This window comes from Pseudorca crassidens, chromosome 3, assembly GCF_039906515.1.
Source record: "Pseudorca crassidens isolate mPseCra1 chromosome 3, mPseCra1.hap1, whole genome shotgun sequence".
Taxonomy (NCBI): domain Eukaryota; kingdom Metazoa; phylum Chordata; class Mammalia; order Artiodactyla; family Delphinidae; genus Pseudorca; species Pseudorca crassidens.
In genome coordinates, this window is record NC_090298.1 from 91,947,634 (window position 1) to 91,972,774 (window position 25,141).

Here is a 25,141-nt window from a genome sequence, read left to right on the forward strand (position 1 = left end):
AAGAAGATACAATGGAATTTTATTCAGCCACAAAAAAGAATGAAATACTGCCACCTGCAGCAACATGGATGGACCTAGAGAATATCATACTAAGTTAGGCAAGTCAGACAGAGAAAGACAAATATTATATGATATCACTTATATGGGGGAATCTAAAAAATAATACAAATGAATCTATATACAAAACAGAAACAGACTCATAGACGCAGAAAACAAACTTATGGTTATCACAGGGGAAGGAGAAAAGGACAGATTAATGGTATGGGATTAACAGATACAAATAATCTGAAAAAAAAATTACTGAATCACTTTGCTGTATAGTTGAAACTAACTAATGTAAATCAGCTATACTTCAATTTTAAAAAAAGTAATCTTCTACACAGAAAACAAACTTATGGTTACCAAAGGGGAAAGGGAGGGAGGGATGAAACAGGAGTATGGGATTAACAGATACACACCTCCACATATAAAAATTAGATAAACAACAAGAATTTACTGTATAGCACAGGGAACTATATTCAACTTCTTGTAATAACCTATAAGGGAAAAGAATTGGAAAAAAATATATGTATAACTGAATCACTTTGCTGTGCACCTGGAACTAACAATATTGTAAATCAACCATACTTCAATTAAAAAAAAGTATTCCTTTTTTAAAAAAATGTATTTGGTTGTGCCAGGTCTTCGTTGCAGCACACGGGCTCCTTAGTTGTGGCATGCATGTGGGATCCAGTTCCCTGACCAGGGATTGAACCCAAGCCCCTCGCGCTGGGAACACAGAATCTTAACCACTGCACCACCAGGGAAGTCCCCCCAAAATGTGTTCTTATCTTTTGGAAACACACAGTGAAGTATTTATGCAATAAATGATGTCTGGGATCTTTTCCAAAAATAAAATGGGAGGGCAAGTAGATAGGGTACATGTAGATTACTATATTATTCTATCTGCCTCTGTATATATTTGAAATTTTCCATAATAAAATGTTTAAAAACACATTACTAGCAGCAAAAAAGGTCCTCCTACCATTTTCTCTCTTTCCCACTCTTTGTTGAAGTTCATTACTACTTACTGGTTATATCACTGGAGATCTGGTTCTAAACATTAAACAGAAAAGCTGAGGATCAATTCATAAATGAATTACACACACAGTTATATACTAAGCAAACAGGGATCTGATCTGTATAATTTACTTTTAGCTTTCTCTTTTCATTTAGCTTCTAGCGGAGATTAATCACAGGTCAAGAAACCTTATTTCTAGAAGGGATGTTAGTCATTCCTTCCAACCTACATGTATTTATTGTTGTTATCTACTATTTATCAGGGATTGTGGGGATATAAAAATGGATAAAACTGGGAAGGATCTTTGCCCTTCTGGAGCTTACAGTCTACTGGGGAAAAGAGAAATAATCACAGAAATAAACATAAAACTGCAAATGTGGTCTGCAAAGGAGAAGAACAAGCTAGGACAGCCTTTAATAATGGGATGTGAACAGTTCAAGCCTCTTGAGAAAGTCATGCTTAAGCTCAGACACATATAAACCGATGTTAACTGAGTGAAGTGGGATGAGAAGAGCACTACATGGAACAGGAACAGACGGTGCACAGGCTGCAGAGGAGAAAGCCCAGGAAAGGTGAGGTCCTGAAAGCTCAGCGCAGCAGAAGTGCTGAGAGCAAAGTGTGACATAAAGCTAACACGCTGGGAAGGAGCCAGATTATACAGGTCATAATAAAGGGTTACCTTATTCTAAGAACCAAGGGACGCCAACAAAGGATTTTACAAAGAGGGTGATTTACTCATGTAAAGATCATTCCGGCAGAGTGGATGTGGGGAGGAAACCAGGTGAGGTAGAATGAATTTCCACAAAGTGGTAGAGATAAGGGCACCAGGAAAGGAGCTTTGATAGATCATGCTACTGTGACCCTGAGAGTCAAAAAGATTATTTTCAGTTTTCATTAGTGTCAATGGTTTTTGTCTCTGGAGCAAATAATAAAACAAAGCAAATGAACAAACCTCAAGCAGCTGTCATATGGGTAGACCCTACTAAGACAGGTTAAAGGAATCTTGGCATAACTGAATCACAGTCCCACAGATGTATACCACTCATCTTACATTAGGATCTGGGAGTAGCTGTAGCATCATTAATTTGATCTTGTAACTTTGCTATGATTTTATGGCATATTGAAGTTTTACATTTTTATATAAAACCTACTGTTCCTTTCTCTTATGGTTTCCTACCCACTTCATGATTATAAAAATTCTACCCTCATTTTCTTCTTATCTTTTAGTATTTTTATAGTTTTCATTTTTGACATCAAATCTAATCTACTTAGAATTAATTTTGATGTAAGCAGTGTGATAGGGATTCGATCTCTTTTTTTAATGAATATCCAGCTTATTGGATAGGTGAGGCGTTAAAGTATATAATAATTGGAATACGACCCAAAGCACTAATAGTGGGTCTAATCCTAAGCAAACAATTTTTTTTCTATCAAAAAGACAGAACTTTTCTTTTTTCTATGTAATTGTAGGAACACATATTGTTCCCAAAGAATTCCCTAAACAATACACAAAGAAATAACCCAAATGTGCTATTTAAATATAATTTCCCTAATTTGCCATCTATAGAGTTTTCTCCACTACAGTGCTCACCAGTAATACTAAAATGAAGTATCTTTTTGTTTTAACTCAGTAAAATAAATTTAAGTACTCAAGTATGAGACATTTTAAGCTTTAAATTTCAATGAACTAATAGAAGCAGGCTCTTTTAAAATAACTAGTATCATTAAAAGTAACCTACAGACACTAAGGGAATATTTTATATCAACAGTAAGAAAATTTCCTTAAAATTAACTTAGTGAAATTGTATTTAAAAAAATGATTCATTTACAACATAAAATATTCATTGAAAAAATGTGGAGAATACAGAACACTCCAAAGAAAAATACTGTCATAGTAGGATGCATTCCAATAAAACTCTAATAGAAGACTGATGGCAACGTAACAAGATAATAGTTCTACATTAAAAAAAAAAAATTGACGTCTATAGTTTTGCTAAAGATGAAAATAGTAAACATCATTAGGCTATATTTCTACTCTGTATGAGCATTAGAATCATCTTTTTCAGTGATAGGATTTAAATTTCTAGATTTATGTAACCTTGAAGTGCAACATAAAACAAGAACTATAAGTTCTTATGGCCATTTTTTAAAAACATAAAAATGTCTTTGCAAAGAATGCCACAGAGAAAGAGCAAACCTATTCAAATACAAGCAATAATAACTAGGTCAAATCACATATGACCAAAATGCAGCTTAGTATTTATTTTTCAAAAAAATTCTTCTCACGCAAATCACTTCAGGCTAAAACAGAGACATACAATTTAGAGCTATAAAATATACTTAGAAATTTTGAAAGCATTATTGTTAGATATAATAAAGAAAAATGACATAGAATTTTGGTACCGAATTCTTCTGGAGATATCCATTCAAGACTAAGAAAGTAGATAAGATTTATAGATCTTTCTGAGAATCATCTCACTCTGTATTCCTTTTTAAATATTTAAATAATTAGAAAAAAAATTAAGAAAAAAATTTATTTACCTGACCACTACCCGAAGTTGCCATGTTGATTTCTGCCACTCCTTGACTTTCATTCTGTCGCTCAGCTTCATGTGAGCCGGCTTCATGCTTGCTCTGAGATGACCTCTGTTAATACGGAGTTAACATCATTACATACAAAAATGGTGTATGCTTTCTTAGCCCAGAGCTTTCCTTCGTTCTTGCTTTAAAGCTTTGAATGCCTCAATTATACAGGTTTACAAAAGCATGGAACTGCACTTTATACTTCATCAGCTCCAGCAGGGTTGACTGTCGACTATTTCGGTAAAAGGAAAGTGAAGTGTGTCCCTCGAGCATTAGAGCCACACAAGACAAAGGATTTTCTGAGACTCACAGAAACACCATCCTCCACCAGCTGTGCTCACATCACTATCAGGGATATAACCCAACTAGAACAAATAACTGTCTTTTCCGCAAGGTCACATGGCTCTGGCGTTTACTAGAGCTGCAAATATAAGTTAAACTATTAATCTAAGCTTAAAAACACCTTCTGTATAACTATGTTTATACACAGAATATATAAATACATCTTCTCCTAATAAAAGTCATATGAAACCAACAGATAAATTCTTAAGATTCTGATCTGAAAAAGACCAAAAACCTTTTTTCTAATGTAGCCACCATCTGCTATGTAAAATGAAAGTGACAGATTATATCCAGTAAAAGCAGTCACTTTGAAAAAAATATCACCGTAGAATCAAAGAAATAAAATAACTTTTCCATTATCTTTTATAGAAACAATCACAAATGTGCCTGCCCTAGGAAAATGATAACGCAAAAATAAAAATTACACTTTAAAAAATCTGACATAATAGTGGAAAACTGTATTGCAAAATGGCTTCCACTAGAATTTCTTTAAACATAAAGCTTTCCTAGACCATTTAAGATGTGACTTAATAATTTACCAATATTTCCATCAATAAACTAGTGTAAGTTATATATAGGCAAAAGAGAGGTAGTCTCGATAATTCAGAAGCAGAAGAAAAAATATCACCATGGGAAAATTACACTAAGAAATTCAACAAAATCAACAAAAGTAGAGAATACAAAATCAATCTAGAGACAAAATGAATCAAAAACCACTAAATCGGGCTTCCCTGGTGGCACAGTGGTTGAGAGTCCGCCTGCCGATGCAGGGGACACGGGTTCGTGCTCCGGTCCGGGAAGATCCCACATGCCGCGGAGCAGCTAGGCCCGTGAGCCATGGCCGCTGAGCCTGCGTGTCCGGAGCCTGTGCTCCACAACGGGAGAGGCCACAACAGTGAGAGGCCCACGTACCGCAAAACAAAACAAAACAAAACCCACTAAATCCACTAAGATTTGACACTAACATAATTGAAGACGTCAATATAAGAGTACTGAGTATCTGCCATGTTGGTTACTTTCACTAGATGCTGGGGAACACAGCGTTGGCAAAACCAGACACTGCTCAACACACTCTTCAAGCTTCAGTCTAGTCAGGGATGCTATCAAATAATGAGAGAAATGACAATAGAGTTAAAACTTTGACAAGTACTCTGAGGAAGGGTACAGGGTGCTGTAAGGATATACACCAGAGGGATGCCATACGTTGTGGGGACTTGGGGGGAAGAGCTCCCTTAGGAAGCGTTGTCTGAACTGACATCTAAATACAACAGGAGTTCTAGGAAATGGGATGGGGATAGAAGGTGAAGGTTTTAGGTAAACAGAAGACCATATGCAAAGAAACTGGGCTGGGAGGAAACATGGCTTGCTCTAGAACATCAAAGAACTATAGTGTGAAGAGTAGAACAGAAAGATGGTAAAAACAAAAACAAAACCAAAAAACTTACTGATTTTACTGAATTTAGTGTGATTCTCAGATGGCACTCTTGCCCTCACATAACTAATACCAGCAATACTAACAGGAAAAGGTGCGTGTATTTTGAGTTTTTAAAGTCAAATTTAAAATGGTCTAAGTAGGTAGGAAAGAGAAGAGACAAGTTTGGAGACTATGTATTAAAGTAGGTATTAGATAATGGTACTTTACACCTAGGGAAGCAGTGATGCAGATAAAGGCAGTGGAGACAGAGGTAAATCTGAAAGACTACATGATAGATTGGATATGGCGAGTGGAGGAAGAGGTCTGGTGTCAAGAATTACTCCTGTGTTCCTTAGCTCACACGACTGAATAATGATGGTATCATTCACAGAGGTAGGTAATACTAAAGGAGAATGAGGGTATTTTGGAGGATGTGGGGCTCATAAGGAGGACTTAGGAGGAGAAGATCATTAATTATGCTTTGGATATGTTGGATTTAAAGTGCCTTTAAGACAACTAAGTAGAGATGCAGAGCAGGTACACAGATTTAGGAGTCTGGAGCTCAGGGCTAGAAAAATGAATTTGAGAGCCAAAAGCATACAGCTGGTGAGTAAAGCCCTAAGTATAAATAAGATGGTCTCAGGGAGGGAGAAAAAATAAAGAGAAAAGAGAAATTTGTCTTAAGGAATGCGTATGAACCAAAAAAGATGCCAAGAGTGTAATATTTCAAGCAACAGTGTTCAGTAATGTGGAAAGTATCAAGATGAAGACTGAAAATGTCAATTTAATTGGCAATATGGAAGTTATCAATGATCCATTTCAGTGAAACTATGAGAATAGAGACTAGACTGGTGTGTGTGAATGGTGGGGAGGAAATACAGACTTGGAGTCTAGAAACACCTTTGGAGTGAAGATTAGGAAAAGACAATGAGGACGGGAAGGGGACAGATGAAGAACAGTTGCAGGGAGAGGTGGAATTGAGGAAGGTTCATTTTCTATTTTTAAAGATAAGACTCGAGCATGTTTAAATTCCAATGAAAAGATGCTACAGAAGAGAAAGAAGATAAACATGTGACAGAAACGAGGTAAGAGTACAAAGTTCCTGAGAAGGCAGGAACTGAAAATCCAAAGCACAGGAAGGAAGGCAGAATGCTTCCTGGTAGGAAGGAGAGAGAGCTCTGACGATAGCTACTGTTTTCTCTGTGAAGGAGGAGATGAAATTATTAGAAGGACAAAGATTAGCAGACATCAGAAATAGTCATTTCCAGTAGAGAGAGAAGGGCGGATCCAGAGAAACACAGTAGGCCTGCAGGACTGCCAGGCCCAAGTGATGATGGTGATAATGATGAAAATAATGAAGTTAAAAAAAAAAATCTAATGTTTGTTATGCACTGATCACTTGGCACCTATTGATTTATTTAATCCTTACATCAACTCTATGAAGCACGTACTATTATTATCCCCATTTTACAGATGAAGAAACTGAGGAGGCACAGATGATAAGTACCTGGCTTTAGGTCACATACCTAGTAAATGGCAGAGCCAGAGCTGGGATCACAACCCAAGCATTCTGACTCTAGAGCACAAAGTAATATTTAACACTTACTATCTTTAGTTTTCTTTACTTATTTACTTCCCTTTATTCTTTCACTGATCCTAGGCTACAGGCCTGTCTGTGTTCTTTGATCACTATCTAAAACTACTGCTAACACTGAGAACAAAGAGATTGTTTCTGATTCCTTTGAAAGAATAATCCTATCTAGTTTCCTTATTCCCATAGTTGCTGGACACCTTCCCCAGTTTTCTATCCTAGGACTAAAAAAATTAAAAAAACAAAACAATTTTGTTGAGGTATTTTCATATCTCAGAATTGGCCCACTTTAAGTGTACGGCTCAATGATTTTTAATAAACTTACCAAGCATCACAATACTCCAGTTTTAGAACATTTTCATCACTCTAAAAAGATCCCTTGTGTTCTAAAAGAACCCTTTATAGTTAATCCCAATTCCCACCCACAGCCTCAGGTAAATATAAATCTACTTTGTCTTTATGAATTTGTCTTTTCTGTACATTAATTATAAGCGGAATATGTGGACTTATGTGTCTAGCTACTTTTATTTAGTAAAATGTTTTTGAGGTTCATCTCTGTTAGAGTATGTGTCATCAATTTGTTCCTTTTTATTGCCAAACAGTATTCCATTGTAAGGGTATACCATATTTTGTTTATTAATTCACCAATTGATACACATTTGCATTTTTCTACTTTGGGGCTATTGTGAATAATACTGCCATGAACATTCAAGTGAAAGTCTCTGTGTGGACATGTTTCCATTTCTCTTAGATAGATACCTAGAAGTGGAATTGCTGTGTCATACGATAATGGTACGTTTAATACTTCAGGTGACTGCCACACTTTTCAAGTGGCCAAACCATTTTAGATTCTCAGCAGCAATGTATGACGGCTTCTATTTATCCATAACTCTGCCAAAGCTTACTGTTTTCTTTATGATTACAGCCACCCTAATGAGTGTGAAGTGGTATCTCATTGTGGTTTTAACTTGCATTTCCCTAGTGACTAATGATGTTTAGCACATTTTCATGTGTTTACTAGCCATTCCTATATATTTTTCTGGTGAAACGTGTATTCAAATCTTTTGCTCATTTGTAAGTGTGGTTGTCTCCTTATTAATGGGTTGTAAGAGTACTCTGCATGGGATTTTAATAAATATTTCTCACTGGCTATTTTCTAGAGATTGTTAAACCATGCCATAATTTACCTCACAGTTTGCACCCTTCTGAGCACCCCCCACCCCCAAATGTACGAGTTTGCCAGTAAAAAACCTGTCTGAAATGATACATAAGAAAGTGGCAGCACTGGTTGCCTCACATATCCTTTTGGAACTTTTGAGATTTGAATCATGTGTAATAATTACATCATCTGAATTATGTTCCACATCTAGACCCTAAACCAGAGTTGTCAGCAGGTAGGGCAAAGACAGTGTTATAAGATGCTTCAGGGGCTTCCCTGGTGGTGCAGTGGTAGAGAGTCCACCTGCTGATGCAGGGGACGCGGGTTCGTGCCCCGGTCCGGGAGGATCCCATATGCCGCGGAGCGGCTAGGCCCGTGAGCCATGGCCGCTGAGCCTGCGTGTCCAGAGCCTGTGCTCCGCAACGGGAGAAGCCACAACAGTGAGAGGCCCCCGTACCGAAAAAAAAAAAAAAATAATAAGATGCTTCACGGTAGAGAAATTATTTAGCAGACATCTTTTCTTGTCTTCACTGTATGTGACCTAATTTATGAGTATCTGATTCCCAGTTTTCTCTATTTTCAAGCTTCTCTCTCTGATCTATATTAGAAAAATGATAATAATGGAATAAAGAAACATGAAACAGCAATATTAGAGTTTTCTTTCTCGAATAAGACACAGCACCTTCTTTTAGTTTTCATTCACTGAATAAATGTAAACATTTTAGACTATGAATGATATGACCATTATTATAACAAAAAGAAACAAGAATTAGATTAGGTCACAGTGGTAGACAGTCAGCCCCAAATCCAATGATCTAAATAAAAATCTGAATACAAAAAACACAAACAAGCCCCCAATCTGCCATAACCTTATAATTGTGCTGGAAAATGAATTGTTATTAACAAATGACAATTTTTTTAAGGAATTTTCAGAGGCCAGAAAGTTGGTAAAATTTGGAAATATACAGACAGGGAATATGTTACACCAAGCAAATGATGAAAGAAAGAAGGCCAGTGCAGTAATACTAATAGCAAACAAAATAAAATTCAAGGTGAAGAGCATTAAATGGAATTAAGGAGGGCTGTTTCATACACATAAAGGAGTCAATCAAATAGAAAAAATGTGAATATTGATCTAGAAATAGAAAAAAAACCCTGCTGATGCAGCCAAATAGCAATAATCAGAATATAAGAAAGATGTGGAGGGCTTCCCTGGTGGCGCAGTGGTTGAGAGTCTGCCTGCCAATGCAGGGGACACGGGTTCGTGCCCCAGTCCAGGAGGATCCCACATGCCGCGGAGCGGCTAGACCCGTGAGCTATGGCCACTGAGCCTGCGCGTCCAGAGCCTGTGCTCCACAGCGGGAGAGGCCACAACAGTGAGAGGCCCGCGTACTGAAAAAAAAAGAAAGATGGTGGGAATAAAAACTAACTATAACTAAATAAGCTAGAAAGAAGCAAAAGCTCAAAGCATAAAATATCAAAAAAGAAATTACAGGGCTTCTCTGGTGGCACAGTGGTAAAGAATCCGCCTGTCAACACAGGGGACAGGGGTTCGAGTCCTGATCCGGGAAGATCCCACATGCCACGGAACTAAGCCCACAAGCCACAACTACTGAGCCTGTGCTCTAGAGCTTGCGAGCCACAACTACTGAAGCCCGTGCACCTAGACCCCGTGCTCCACAACAAGAGAAGCCACTGCAATGAGAAGCTGATGCACCACAACAAAGAGTAGCCCCTGCTCGCCGCAGCTAGAGAAAGCCCGCATGCAGCAACAAAGACCCAATGCAGCCAAAAATGAATGAATAAATAAATTTAAAAAAACCCCACAGTGCTGCTCAATAAAAACAAAAGCTGTCTCTTTAAAAACAATTTAAAAAATAGAGTGTAGTTAAGTTTGATCAAGGAAAAAAAAAACACAGCTGCACAAGCCTCTTAGATAGCCTCAACCACCAGAGGGCAGACAGCAGAAGCAAGAAGAACTACAATTCTGCAGCCTGTGGAACAAAAACCACATCCACAGAAAGATAGACAAGATGAAAAGGCAAAGGGGCTATGTACCAGATGAAGGAACAAGATAAAACACCAGAAAAACAACTAAATGAAGTGGAGATAGGCAACCTTCCAGAAAAAGAATTGAGAATAATGATAGTGAAGATGATCCAGGACCTCGGAAAAAGAATGGAGGCAAAGGTCGAGAAGATGCAAGAAATGTTTAACAAAGACCTAGAAGAATTAAAGAACAAACAAACAGAGATGAACAATACAATAATTGAAATGAAAAACACACTAAAAGGAATCAATAGCAGAATAACTGAGGCAGAAAAGCAGACAAGTGACCTGGAAGACAGAATGGTGGAATTCACTGCTGCAGAACACAATAAAGAAAAAAGAATGAAAAGAAATGAAGACAGCCTAAGAGACCTCTGGGACAACATTAAACATAACAACATTAGCATTGTAGGGGTCCCAGAAGAAGAGAGAGAGAAAGGACCTGAAAAAATATTTGAAGAGATCATAGTCGAAACTTCCCTAACATGGGAAAGGAAATAGCCACCCAAGTCCAGGAAGTGCAGAGAGTCCCATATAGGATAAACCCAAGGAGAAACACGCCGAGACACATAGTAATCAAATTGGCAAAAATTAAAGACCAAGAAAAATTATTGAAAGCAGCAAGGGAAAAACAACAAATAACATACAAGGGAACTCCCATAAGGTTAACAGCTGATTTCTCAGCAGAAAGTCTACAAGCCAGAAGGGAGTGGCATGATATACTTAAAGTGATGAAAGGGAAGAACCTAAAACCAAGGTTACTCTACCCAGCAAGGATCTCATTCAGACTCGATGGAGAAATCAAAAGCTTTACAGGCAAGCAAAAGCTAAGAATTCAGCACCACCAAACCAGCTCTACAACAAATGCTAAAGGAACTTCTCTAAGTGGGAAACACAAGAGAAGTAAAGGACCTACAAAAACAAACCCAAAACAATTAAGAAAATGGTCACAGGAACATACATATCGATAATTACCTTAAACGTGAATGGATTAAATGCTCCAACCAAAGACAGGCTCGCTGAATGTATACAAAAACAAAACCCATATATATGCTGTCTACAAGGGACCCACTTCAGACCTAAGACACATACTGATGGCAAGTGAGGGGCTGGAAAAAGATATTCCATGCAAATGGAAATCAAAAGAAAGCTGGAGTAGCTATACTCATATCAGATAAAATAGACTTTAAAATAAAGAATGTTACAAAAGACAAGGAAGGACACTACATAATGATCAAGGGATCAATCCAAGAAGAAGAAGATATAACAATTATGAATATATATGCACCCAACATAGAAGCACCTCAATACATAAGGCAACTAACTGCTAACAGCTATAAAAGAGGAAATCAACAGTAACACAATAATAGTGGGGGACTTTTAACACCTCACCTACAATGATGAACAGATCATCCAAACAGAAAATTAATAAGGAAACATGAGCTTTAACTGACACAACAGACCAGATAGATTTAATTGATATTTATAGGAGATTCCATCCAAAAACAGCAGATTACACTTTCTTCCCAAGTGCACACGGAACATTCTTGGGTCACAAATTAAGCCTCAGTAAATTTAAGAAAATTAAAATCATATCAAGCATCTTTTCTGACCACAGTGCTATGAGATTAGAAATCAATTACAGGGGAAAAAACATAAAAAAACAAACACATGGAGGCTAAACAATACGTTACTAAATAACCAAGAGATCACTGAAGAAATTAAAGAGGAAATAAAAAAATACCTAGAGACAAATGACAATGAAAACACGATGATCCAAAACCTATGGGATGCAGCAAAAGCAGTTCTAAGAGGGAAGTTTATAGCTATACAAGCCTACCTCAAGAAACAAGAAAAATCTGATATATACAATCTAACCTTACACCTAAAGGAACTAGAGAAAGAAGAACAAACAAAACCCAAAGTTAGCAGAAGGAAAGAAATCAAAAAGAGCAGAGCAGAAATAAATGAAATAGAAACAAAGAAAACAATAGCAAAGATCAATAAAACTAAAAGCTGGTTCTTTGAGAAGATAAACAAAATTGATAAACCATTAGCCAGACTCATCAAGAAAAAGAGGGAGAGGACTCAAATCAATAAAATTTGAAATGAAAAAGGAGAAGTTACAACAGACACCACAGAAATACAAAGCATCCTAAGAGACTACTGCAGACAACTCTATATAGGCCAATAAAATGGACAACCTGGAAGAAATGGACAAATTCTTAGAAAGGTATATCCTTCCAAGACTGAACCAGAAAGAAGTAGAAAATATGAACAGACCAATCACCAGTAATGAAATTGAAACTCTGACTAGAAAGCTTCCAACAAACAAAAGTCTAATACCAGATGGCTTCACAGGTGAATTCTATCAAACATTTAGAGAATAGCTAACACCCATCCTTCTCAAACTCTTCCAAAAGATTGCAGAGGAAGGAACACTCCCAAACTCATTCTATGAGGCCATCATCACCCTCATACCAAAACCAGACAAAGATACTACAAAAAAAGAAAATTACAGACTAATATCACCAATGAATATAGATGCAAAAATCCTCAACAAAATACTAGCAAACAGAATCCAACAACACATTAAAAAGATCGTACACCATGATCAAGTGGATCAAAGGGATTTATCCCAGGGATGCAAGGATTCTTCAATATATGCAAATCAATCAATGTGACACACCATGTTAACAAATTAAAAAATAAAAACCATATGATCATCTCAATAGATGCAGAAAAAGCTTTTGACAAAATTCAACACCCATTTATGATAAAAACTCTCCAGGAAGTTGGCATAGAGGGAACCTACCTCAACATAATAAAGGCCGTATAAGACAAACCCACAGCCAACATCGTTCTCAATGGTGAAAAACTGAAAGCATTTCCTCTAAGATCAGGAACAAGACAAGGATGTCCACTCTCACCACTATTATTCAACCTAGTTTTAGAAGTCCTAGCCACGGCAATCAGAGAAGAAAAATAAAAGGAATACAAATTGGAAAAGAAGAATTAAAGCTGTCACTGTTTGCAGATGACATGATACTATACATAGAGAATCTTAAAGATGCTACCAGAAAACTACTAGAGCTAATCAATGAATTTGGTAAAGCTGCAGGATACAAAATTAATGCACAGAAATCTCTTGCATTCCTATACACTAAGATGAAAAATCTGAAAGTGAAATTAAGATAACACTCCCATTTACCACTGCAAGAAAAAGAATAAAATACCTAGGAATAAACCTACCTAGAGAGACAAAAGACCTGTATGCAGAAAACTATAAGACACTGATGAAAGAAATTAAAGATGATACCAACAGATGGAGAGATATACCATGTTCTTGGCTTAGAAGAATCAATATTGTGAGAACAACTATACTACCCAAAGCAATCTACAGATTCAATGCAATCCCTATTAAATTACCGATGGCAATTTTTACAAAACGAAAACAAAAACATCTTAAAATTTTTATGAAGACACAAAAGACCCCGAATAGCCAAAGCAGTCTTGAGGGAAAAAAATGGAGCTGGAGGAATCAGACTCCCTGACTTCAGACTATACTACAAAGCTACAGTAATCAAGACAATATGGTACTGGCACAAAAACAGAAATATAGATCAATGGAACAAGACAGAAAATGCAGAGATAAACCCATGCACCTATGGTACATTAATCTATGGCAAAGGAGGCAAGGATATACAATGGAGAAAAGACAGTCTCTTCAATAAGTGGTGCTGGGAAAACCGGACAGCTACATGTAAAAGAATAAAATTAGAATGCTCCCTAACACCATACACAAAAATAAACTCAAAATGGATTAGAGACCTAAATGTAAGACCGGACACTATAAAACTCTTAGAGGAAAACATAGGAAGAACACTCTTTGACATAAATCACAGCAAGATCTTTTTTGATCCACCTCCTAGAGTAATGGAAATAAAAATAAAAATAAACAAATGGGACCTAATGAAACTTAAAACCTTTTGCACAGCAAAGGAAACCATAAACAAGACAAAAGGACAACCCTCAGAGTGGGAGAAAATATTTGCAAACAAATCAATGGACAAAGGATTAATCTCCAAAATATATAAACAGCTCATGCAGCTCAATATTAAAAAAAACAAACAACCCAATCCAAAAATGGGCAGAAGACCTAAATAGACATTTCTCCAAAGAAGACATACAGATGGCCAAGAAGTACATGAAATGCTGCTCAACATCACTAATTATTAAAGAAATGCAAATCAAAACTACAATGAGGGCTTCCCTGGTGGCACAGTGGTTGAGAGTCCACCTGCCTATGCAGGGGACATGGGTTCGTGCCCTGGTCCGGGAAGATCCCACATGCTGCAGAGCGGCTGGGCCTGTGAACCATGGCTGCTGAGCCTGTGCGTCCGGAGCCTGTGCTCCGCGGTGAGAGAGGTCACAACAGTGAGAGGCCCGCGTACCGCAAAAAAAACCAAAAAACAAAAAAAAACTACAGGGCTTCCCTGGTGGCGCAGTGGTTGAGAGTCCGCCTGCTGATGCAGGGGACACAGGTTCATGCCTTGGTCCGGGAAGATCCCACGTGCCGCAGAGCGGCTAGGCCCGTGAGCCATGGCCACTGGGCCTGTGCGTCCGGAGCCTGTGCTCCACAACGGGAGAGGCCACAACAGTGAGAGGCCCGTGAACCGCAAAAAAAAAAAAAAAAAAAAAAAAAACTACAATGAGGTATCACCTCACACCAGTTAGAATGGGCATCACCAGAAAGTCTATGAACAACAAGTGCTGGAGAGAGTGTGGAGAAAAGGGAACCCTCTTGCACTGGTGGTGGGAACGTAAATTGATACAGCCACTATAGAGAACAATATGGAGGTTCCTTAAAAAACTAAAAAGAGAATTACCATATGACCCAGCAATCCCACTACTGCGCATATACCCAGAGAAAACCATAATTCAGAAAGACACATGCACCCCAATGTTCACTGCAGCACTATTTACAATAGCCAGGTCATGGAAGCAACCTAAATGCCCATCGACAGACAAATGGATAAAGAAGATGTGGTACATATATACAATGGTGTATTACTCAGCAATAAAAAGGAACGAAATTGGGTCATTTGTAGAGACATGGATGGATCTAGAGACTGTCATACAGAGTGAAGTCAGTCAGAAAGAAAAAAACAAACATCATATATTATTAACGCATATATGTGGAACCTAGAAAAACTGTACAAATGAACCGGTTTTCAGGGCAGAAATAGAGACAGAGAGGTAGAGAACAAACATATGGACACCAAGGGGGGAAAGCGGCAGGGGGTGGGGGTGGGGGTGTGATGAATTGGGCGATTGGGATTGACATGTATACACTGATGTGTATAAACTGATGACTAATAAGAACCTGCTATATTAAAAAAAAAAACACCACCACCAAAACACAGATAAACTACACTGGAAAGCCAAAAGGGGTCATAATAACCAGAACGCCACATAGAGTAATGCCAATGACACTGAAAAAGAAGCAAAGAGATACTGGTTTTTGGTTTTTTTTTTAAAAGTCCTTAAGAGTCAACACTGCAAGAAGGACACTTAATCATTATGTTACAAATATTTAGTTTATATTGACTTAGGACAGCCAGGTTAAACTACTTTTAGCAATATGACTATTACACTGTACTTAAACTGCCTATTTAGCAAATACATGTTTCTACATATTTCAAATTTAGATGTACTGAATCCAAAGATATTTTAAAAGACAAGCATGGACGAATATAGTCTTAAAAAGGACTCTACACTTTCAAAACCTGTACTTTTAACATTAGAAACAGTTGTCTTCCCTGTGTATAAATGGGCCTGCACTGTTTTTGGCTCAAAACAGAACTGTTCATTATTTGATCAAATTTTCCACAGGTGGAAAATATGTGCTGGCCATGACAGGACATGACAAATTTGTTTTGTATACAAAAGTTTTCTCCCATTATAAAAACTGGACGTCGTTAGTATAAAAAAGTTACAAAACAACTGGCCAAACTAGAAAAACTAGGAGGTATTAAGAATGGTTATCTGCCTTTTCATATTATTTCTGATATACTATGTTTGTGTGTATCTTTTAAAAAATGGGATCAAAGCGTACATGCTACTTTGTATATCATAAACATTTAAAAATATCAATAAATGCTTCATTGTGTTTTTAGGAATTATATTTAGAAAACAGCACTATGCTGATGTTTCACTCTTTGCAGTCTCTTCCTTTTTCATGATCTGGAATGTGAGTCTGAATCTGGCTACACGTTAGAAACTTTCCATTGATGTGTCTCAAATCTGTCCCCAAACACTGAGCCAATTTTTCCTAGCAACAATTCTGTTGTTTATTGTTCAATGTGGATTTTTATTCAGCTTTTCTTTTGCTCCTGTTGCACAGAGACAGGTCTTCCTGCAGTTGACTAAAGAAGCAAATAATTTCCTGAAAATTTATTTTCTCTGAGCCTCCCACATGCTTCTCCGAGACTTATTCAGCAATAGTTCACTTAAGACCCATGTAGGTTTTCTTATTATTTACCTATAAACAAGGTGAGAAGTGCCCAAATTCGCTGGCTATAAACAGATAGGTGAGGGGATGGTCTTTTACACCCCCATCCTTCTATATGGTGATCAAAACCAAATTTCAGCTGCAGAGCTGACAAATATGCACAAGCCTCAGTAACATTCAGTTTCTAGCATGTATAAATATACAGTATTTGTGTTCCACTGAGATAGTACCTTCCCCTTACTTCCATTGCTTGGTCTTCTTGTTACTCACTGATAGTATATTAAACATGACTTTTCCTAGGATATACTGCTACCAACGTTTCTGCTTTCTCTAAGCTCCTCTTAAGTTCTTTACTAATCACCATTATCAAGGTATAATTATTAAGCCAATCCAGATTATAGAGGAAGATAAGTATAAATATCTTCTAAATGATGGCCTTGGCTCTTTTATGTTTTATTTTTATCATAGTTACACACAGTTGAAATAATCATTAGTTCTAAAGCCTTGTGACAATGAACAGTGGTCTTTCACACTTGCTTGCTCTGTCCCATTTCCTGCTATCTTAAGGCAAACAGTTTCATCTCCTTCAGAGGATTTTTTTTTTTTTTTTTTGAATTCACTTCTCTATCTCTAAATAACCTGCTTGTGTTGCTAGGTTCTGCTTTTCTTAGTTTAATGCCTCATTTATTGATTTCCTATTATGTAAGATGAGGACTGATTTCTCTTTTATCAATACTCCACCCTTAACACACCACACTCATACTGTTCCTCTATTTGTCCAATTTACATTTTATAGTTAGATAAGTTGTTCCCTATTTGCATTATTTTGACTATTAAATTATAGTCATGAGTGACAGGTGGTATACTATGATTCTTTCCTTTACAACTTCTCGTTGTCCACGGAGTATCTTTTTTTTGTTTTGTTTATTTGGTGTTCTGTGTACTTATGACACCCTCACAGTTTCTCTCCTACTGTGTAAATTTCTTTTCCTTTCAATAAATTCAAAAACATTAAGTAGTCTACTGATTTCATCTTCTTAGACTCATCTCTCCCAGAATCTTCTCAACTGTACCAACAGGGACTTGTTACTTTCTCTATCATTAGTCTCAGAATCTCCCTTCATCTTCATTCTGGGGAGTCTTTCATGTCTTTCTCTTGTATTGTATTCTTTATGTCTTGGATCCCAAATCTTCATTTTTCTTGCTTTACCTTCTCATTTTAACTATATCCACTAATAGCTTCCAGAAAACAGTATAGAGAAATACATATTTTTGATACTTTGACTGTCTGAAAATGCATTCTACTCTCAAATTTAATAGGCAGTTGACTAGAGATAAATTTATAGGCTCGTGTGGTATAATAAAAAATATATATATATGGTCTTTGTCCCTTTGTTCTTTGCACAGAGCTTCAAAAACCCTTGGAATTTCTTGAGTTTGCCATGCAGATGAGGTGACCCATGGGGGATCCTTAGATAGCTTCAGGATGGGTGCTGGTCACCTGAAAGGCCAACCATGTGACTAGACGGTTGAACTAGTCAAGACTGACCTCCAGGGATGGGAAGGGTGCTGGAAACTGAGTTCAATCATGTAGCCACTTGTTTAATCAAGCATGCCTACATAATGAAACCCCAATAAAAACTCTGGACACTGAAGCTCAATGCAGCTTCCTGCTTGGTGAACACAAAGATGTCCTGGGAGAGTGATGTGTCCAGATTCCATGAGAGATCACGGAAGCTCTGCATCCTCCACCCTCACCTTCTCTAGGTCCTGCCTTATGTGTCTCACTCGGCTGTTCCTGATCTGCATCCTTTATAATAAAACTGTAATCATAAGTGTAGAACTTTTACTGAGTTCTGAGTCACTGAAGTGAATTATCAAACCTAAGGCTGTTGTAGGACACCCCAAATTTGCAGAAGTATGGGAGGCTTGGCATCTGAAGTGGGCGTAGTCTTGTGAAGGGCTCTGCCCTTAATCTGTAAGGTCTAGGCTCCCTCCAAGTAGTTAATGTCAGAACTGAACTGTAGTGCAATACACCCACTTGGGTAGAATTTATAACAAGCTGGGCAGAGTGCAGATGGTTTGGGACACCTGAAACTTGCCTGGTACCTGAAGTGAGGGCAGTCTTGTGAATGACTTTACCCTTAAATGTAGGGTCTACGCTAAGTCTGGGTAGTGTCAGAACTGATCTGAACTGTAGGACAACTAGTGGTGTCAGAGAACTGGTTTGGGAACATAGCTGAAAATAATCTTACAGAAGTTTTAAGAAATTGCTACTCTACTTCCCAGATTCCAGTGTGCTGTTTATATACCTAAAGACATTTGTATTCCTGTTTCTTTGTGTGAAATTTGTTTTCTTCTCCTTCTCTACAAGGTTTTAAGATTTACTCTTTATTCTCAGTGAGATGAAATTTCATCATGATGTACCTAGTGTGGGATTTTCATCTGTGGCACTGGATACTGGAGAGACCATTTTATCTGGAAAACTATGCCCTTCAGTTCTGGGGAATTTTAATTTATTTTTAGGATTTCCTTCCTCTAGTCTGTCCATTCTCTTTCTGGAACCCCCTTTTTATTTGGATATTGAACCCTCCTAGAATGATTCTCTGACTTTCTTATCTTTTCTATTTTCCATTGCGTTATTCCTTTGTGCTATTTTCTGAGAAATTTATCTTTTAACCTTTCTGTTGAGATTTTCATTTCTACTATTACAATTTTAATTCCCAAGAACTCTTTTTTAAATTCTCTGAATGTTCCTTTTGTATACCATTATTTTCTCACTTTATGGATAAATTATCTTTTATCTTGAGAATATTAATGTTAGTTCTACTTTTCTTAAGTTTTTTTCTTCTTGTATAGTCTTTATTTCCATTAAATCTTTTTTATTAGAAACTTTCTTAAAATCTCTGGTGGTCTTTAGCTGTCTAGCCATATTTAGGAATGGACGGCCTATGAAGCTCTATGCCTAAAGGATGGAGTCTGTCAGCTGTAGCCATCCAGTAGGGTGGTCTAGCTGGGATGTTTTATTGAGGAATCCTCCAGTGTCAGTACCTTTAGGTCTCTTCCTGGGTTAGTCACATTTCTTAGAGAAGTTGCTTCTAGAAACTTGCCTGTATTATAAAGCTGGATGCCAATGAGGGTTTCAGCATTCAGTAAGGAAATTTTCACTTATTTCAGTTTTTAGTATGATACCTCCCTCCCAACTTCAACTACACTAGGATTACCCTTATCCAAAGACCCTTTGTTTTACCTTTTCCAGAATAATCTCTCAGCTTTTGCTGAGACTGGAAAGTAGCAGTCACTTAGCCATGCAGAGTTGAAGAGAGGTTCTGGAGGCTCCACCGGCTTCTTAAACTTTCAGTCATCCTCTTGCTTTTAACCTCTTTCTTAATCCCCACATCCAGAGGTAGCATATCCAGATGTAACCAATTCTGGAACCTTGTAGGACTCCACAGTGTAAAATGGGTTGCTTCCTGACTTCCTACTGCTGACTCAGGGGTCAACTCTCTACCATAAGCTAGAAGAGTAATTTGTTTACCTGCTTTCTAGCTCCCCAAATTTTATTGATGTCACCTCCCCTGGTATTTGTGATTTTTCATTTTATCCTTTTACTGCCATTTTAATGGAGTTTGTAGAGTAAGCATAGATATATGTATATGATCAATTCTTACTATGGATTACATACAAAGAGATAGCTTATTTACAAATTGTTAGTAGCCAAATTAAGTTAGTTATCTGATTATACGAAAACAGATAACTGAAGTAAGGTATCTGTATTTATGGCTCTATAAATTTTAACTGCCTTAAAGTTATGAAGAAACCAAAGTAGTAAAGGTTTTTGAAATCTATTTAATTTAGTGAAAAAACTTATAAACTTATTAAGTGTCTCAATTCTTTAGAGCACCTATTTCAATGATGCCACGTTAATTATACCTATTTCCTCTTCTTAGAATAACTACCTATATTTATGTCTGCAAACAAAAGAGACAATTTACTAACCTCTGCTTCTGTTGCTTGGGACTGTAAAAGCTGTCGTATACGAAGTATGTCCTTCTCTATTTGTTGAATTCTGGTTATTCTTCGCTAAAATAAAATAAGTAACCAAATTAGATCTATTTTTATTAAAAACATTAGTTTAAATAACCGTACTATGGTTACCACTTAACAGCTTAGGGTTATACCAAATCACTCTTATATAAGAATTAGATATGCATATATATTCATACACTGATGACATATTAGGATCAGTTCAATTTTTTTTAAAATCTAACTTTATACAACAGATCTCTAGATCTACTTAGGAAAACTATAAAAATACACGTCATATATCAAATTGTATGATGCATAGAGTGTGAAATTGGTATTTAAAAGCTAGTCTCAAAAACTACTTCAACAAAGAGAAAATTACATCTGAATTTAATCTTCTATATTAATCCAGATGTCAGTACAGTGTAATGGATTTATACAAAGCATGGTATACCTGTAAAGGGAAAGAGCAGCTGATTTGTTTTAAAAACATCAGGCTTTAAACAGTAAGAATAATCTTCCCCCAAATTATTCTTATTACAAGTCAGTGGTACCTTTCAGATTTAGCTTTCCCAAATACCTACTGCAGCTAAACATTATTTTTATTCCCAACACTAAGATCACAATGATGGTAAGAGCTACTGCTCTGCCCATATCCTGAGACCTTCAAGTGAACACAAAGTAGTAACTATAGATCAAACAATGTGGAACTGAAAAAATGTGGGAAAAGTGTTTTCAAGTATATGTTTTAAAAACAAGTACTGCCGGGGGCTTCCCTGGTGGCACAGTGGTTGAGAGTCCGCCTGCCAATGCAGGGGACACGGGTTCGTGCCCCGGTCTGGGGAGATCCCTCATGCCACGGAGCAGCTAGGCCCGTGAGCCATGGCCGCTGAGCCTGCGCGTCCGGAGCCTGTGCTCCGCAACGCAAGAGGCCACAACAGTGAGAGGCCCGCGTACCGCAAAAAATGGGGAAAAAAGTGTTAGAAGCTAGATGGAGTCATTTCCAAACTTTTATGATTATGCACCCATCAATAAAAGATTTCTGAGCATGTATACCTCAATAGATAAATAATAAAAGTACTGTAACAAATAGCTTTAAGTATATATAGTTATAAAACTTACATATAAAACTTACCCTTTGAGCATATCTAATTTTGCTGAAATACAATGTCTTTACGATTTTATTGCCATAGTAAAAATGCTTACGGTTGCTATTTTCCAATGTTATGATAAACAAACACAGAAAAGCTCAAAAGAGTTGCACTCACCAAAAAAGAATCCTTCCTCCCTCCCTTCTTTCCTTCCTTTGTAACACTATAACTGTGCTGATCCTATATCATAATTCTGAAAATAGTGAACCTAAGGTAAATAGTATTCTTTAATTAAGAAATTTTACCACATCCAATTTTCATCATGAAAACATGCTGAAGAAGAAATACCTGTGCTTTTGGTAGCTTTCTAAAGAGACTGCAAAGATGAGTGATCACCTCTACATCAGATGGTAAATACTTCCTGGCATTACATAAGCAATGAAACTACATACAATTAGTGGCTTTGTAATATTTTATTGTTCTCCTCTCTCTATGTAACTAGCTCCCCTTCACCAATAAAGTCCTAAGTCAACATTTTTAATACTCAGAGGATGAAAAAGGAAATCATATCTAACACTCCTCTCCACAGAACTACATTTCTGTATTGCTATTAGGTCACTAAATCCTGAAGTCAAATCTGAGCCTTGATGATTTCTGACACAACAACCTTTGTGCTTCTGTTACTCAACAGGAAAATGGAAGAAGCCAGTAGAATTTCTTTCCATTCTCTATATGACAATCTTGAATATTTATGAAATTATGTTTAACGAAAAATGCTTACTTGTTCTGGCATATGGAGATGGTATTACTTTTGCAAAACTGATTTAAAAAAATAATATAGTAATATAGTTCAATATGAATTCAGGACAACTCTCAACAAATTAGGAATAGAAGGTAAATTCCTTAACTTGATAAATGGTATCAAAAACCTTGAGTAAACAACATACTTAATGGTGAAATTTCAGAAGGATTCCTTTTAGAGCCAAGAGAAGATGAAGAAGACAAATTATCACTGCTTTTTATTCAAAGATGTATTAGAGTTCTTATTTAATAGAAAGAGGAAAAAAAAGGACTGGAAAAGACAAAATTGTCATTACTTGCAAACAAAATAACAGTTGGAATGGAAAATCCAAGAAAATCTTAAACTACTAAGACAATCTATTAAAAGAGTTCAGGAAGACTGCTGGACACATAAATCAAATTTAGTAATGTAATTAAAGAAAATCCCATTCACAATGCAACAAAAACTGTAAGATATCTAGGAATAAATGTAAAAAAAAAGATGTGTAAGAGTTTTATGAAGAATATTACGAAACTTTTTTGAAGGACATAAAATAAGACCTAAATGAACGGAGAGATAAAAAATTAATAACAATACCTAATATTTCCTGAGTGTTTGCTGGATTCCAAGTGTTTTACATATATTAACTCATTTAATCCTCACATTTTACAGGGAATCATTATTTGTATTTTACCAATGGGAAAACTGAGACAGAGAGTTTACCCAAGATCCCAGTGCTGATACGTGACAGGTAGGGAATTAGAACCCCGGAGGACTGGCTCCAGAGTCACCCTTTCAACCAAGAACCAATCTTTATATTGTAAAGCTATAAATTCTCCTCAAATTAATTATAAATTCAATGTAATTCTAATCAAAAGCCCATAAGGCTTTTCCTTGAATTTGATGAGTAACAAAACAGAATATAAACACATTTTTACAAACAAAAATAAGAAGGACTCACCCTCCTAGGTACCAAGATTAATAAAGCTATAGCAAATAAAACAAATGTGGTTATCAGCGCAGGGACAGAGAAGCTAAAACAGACTAACAGAATGGAGTCTACAAATATCCAGCAAATACAAACTTCTCAGATGCCAGAGACAGCATTACCAATCCATGGGAAAACAGTGGCACATCCAGCAAGTGATAATGGGAAATTTAGTTAACAACATAAATATGCATCGATCTGTGTATATCTGTGTTATGTATATGTGTATACATAATTAATTACATATTATATAATTAATAATATATATTTATTAAATAATCAAAATTACATTGTATATATTAAATAAGTATATATACATTGATATAAAAATCATATGTGTGTGTATATATATATATATAATTAGATTCCTACTTCCAAAACATATATAATAGCAAATGTGAGATGAATTAAAGACCTAATTGTAAAAATAAAACATTAAAACTATTAGGAAAAAATACGAGGGTATCTTTAAGGATAGGAAAAGATGTATAAATAGGTCAAAGAAAGCACAAATATGGCAATACAATTAATTTAGCTTTATAACAAAAACTAATTTTGTTATCATGAAGCTAAAGTAGGTAACATATTTGGCAGGGAGGGGTTGTGATATACATTATGTATAACAGATTGGTATCTAGAGGATATTAAAATACCTCTCAAATACATAAGAATAAGACATTTAACATAATAGAAAATGGGCAAAGGATATGGAAAAATGACAAAATGAAAATCTAATAAATACATGAAAAGATAATCAGCTTCAGCAGTACTCATGGAAGTACAAACTAAATGACAAGATAATGCTTCAAATGCCCACTGACTGTTAATTATAAAATGTGACTCACAATTGCTGAAAAAATCAGGTAAAAGAAACGGGAATTCTCACATATGACTAGGAGAAATGTAAACTGATAAAATCATTTTGAGTGCAATTTGGCACACACTATTCAAAACACTCATACCTTATGACCAGCAATTACGCTTTTAGGTATACACCCTAGAGCAGAGGTCAGCAAATTAGGGCTTGGTAGCCATCTGTATTTATGAATTAAGTTTTACTGAAACACAGCCATGCCCATCTGCTTATATATTGTCATCTATGGTTACCTTCTTGCTACAAAGGCAGAGCTGAGTAGTTACGACAGAGACCATATGGCCACAAAGTCTAAAATATTTACCATACAGCTCTTTAAGAAATAGACTGATTCTTGAACTAGAGAAACTGTTGCGCACGTTTACAGGATATGAATAAGTATGTTTATCAGAGTTGTTTTAACAGTGAAAAATTAGGCATAGAGGAGAGCAGGCACCACCATACTAGGTGCAAATATGTGTTGAACAAATAATGGAGAAAATAAATAACCAAACTGTTAACAGAGATAGCTAGAGACTAACACATGCGTGGGCAAGAGTGGATTTTGTTTCAACTTTCCCTAAATTGTTCCCCAGTCATTCGTATGTTTTACTGGTCATTTACATTTTCTTTTCAATAAATTGAATGATTACATCCTCTGTCCATATAAAAAAGAGTTCTCGGGCTTCC

General features: G+C 36.5%; 1 protein-coding gene across 19 annotated transcripts in view; it reads right to left on the bottom strand.

Annotated features, from left to right (window-relative positions):
- The window catches only part of APC (APC regulator of WNT signaling pathway), a 139,394-nt gene that overhangs the window by 36,599 nt on the left and 77,654 nt on the right, over positions 1 to 25,141 (bottom strand). For 12 of the 19 annotated variants that reach the window (XM_067731439.1, XM_067731437.1, XM_067731430.1 and 9 more), the window contains 2 exons: positions 20,712 to 20,795; positions 3,602 to 3,706 (listed from right to left, as the gene is read on the bottom strand). In XM_067731439.1, coding sequence (XP_067587540.1) covers positions 3,602 to 3,706; positions 20,712 to 20,795 — 189 coding nt within the window. The remainder of the gene's footprint in view (positions 1 to 3,601; positions 3,707 to 20,711; positions 20,796 to 25,141) is intronic. The other 7 variants (XM_067731435.1, XM_067731432.1, XM_067731442.1 and 4 more) reach the window with 2 other exon arrangements.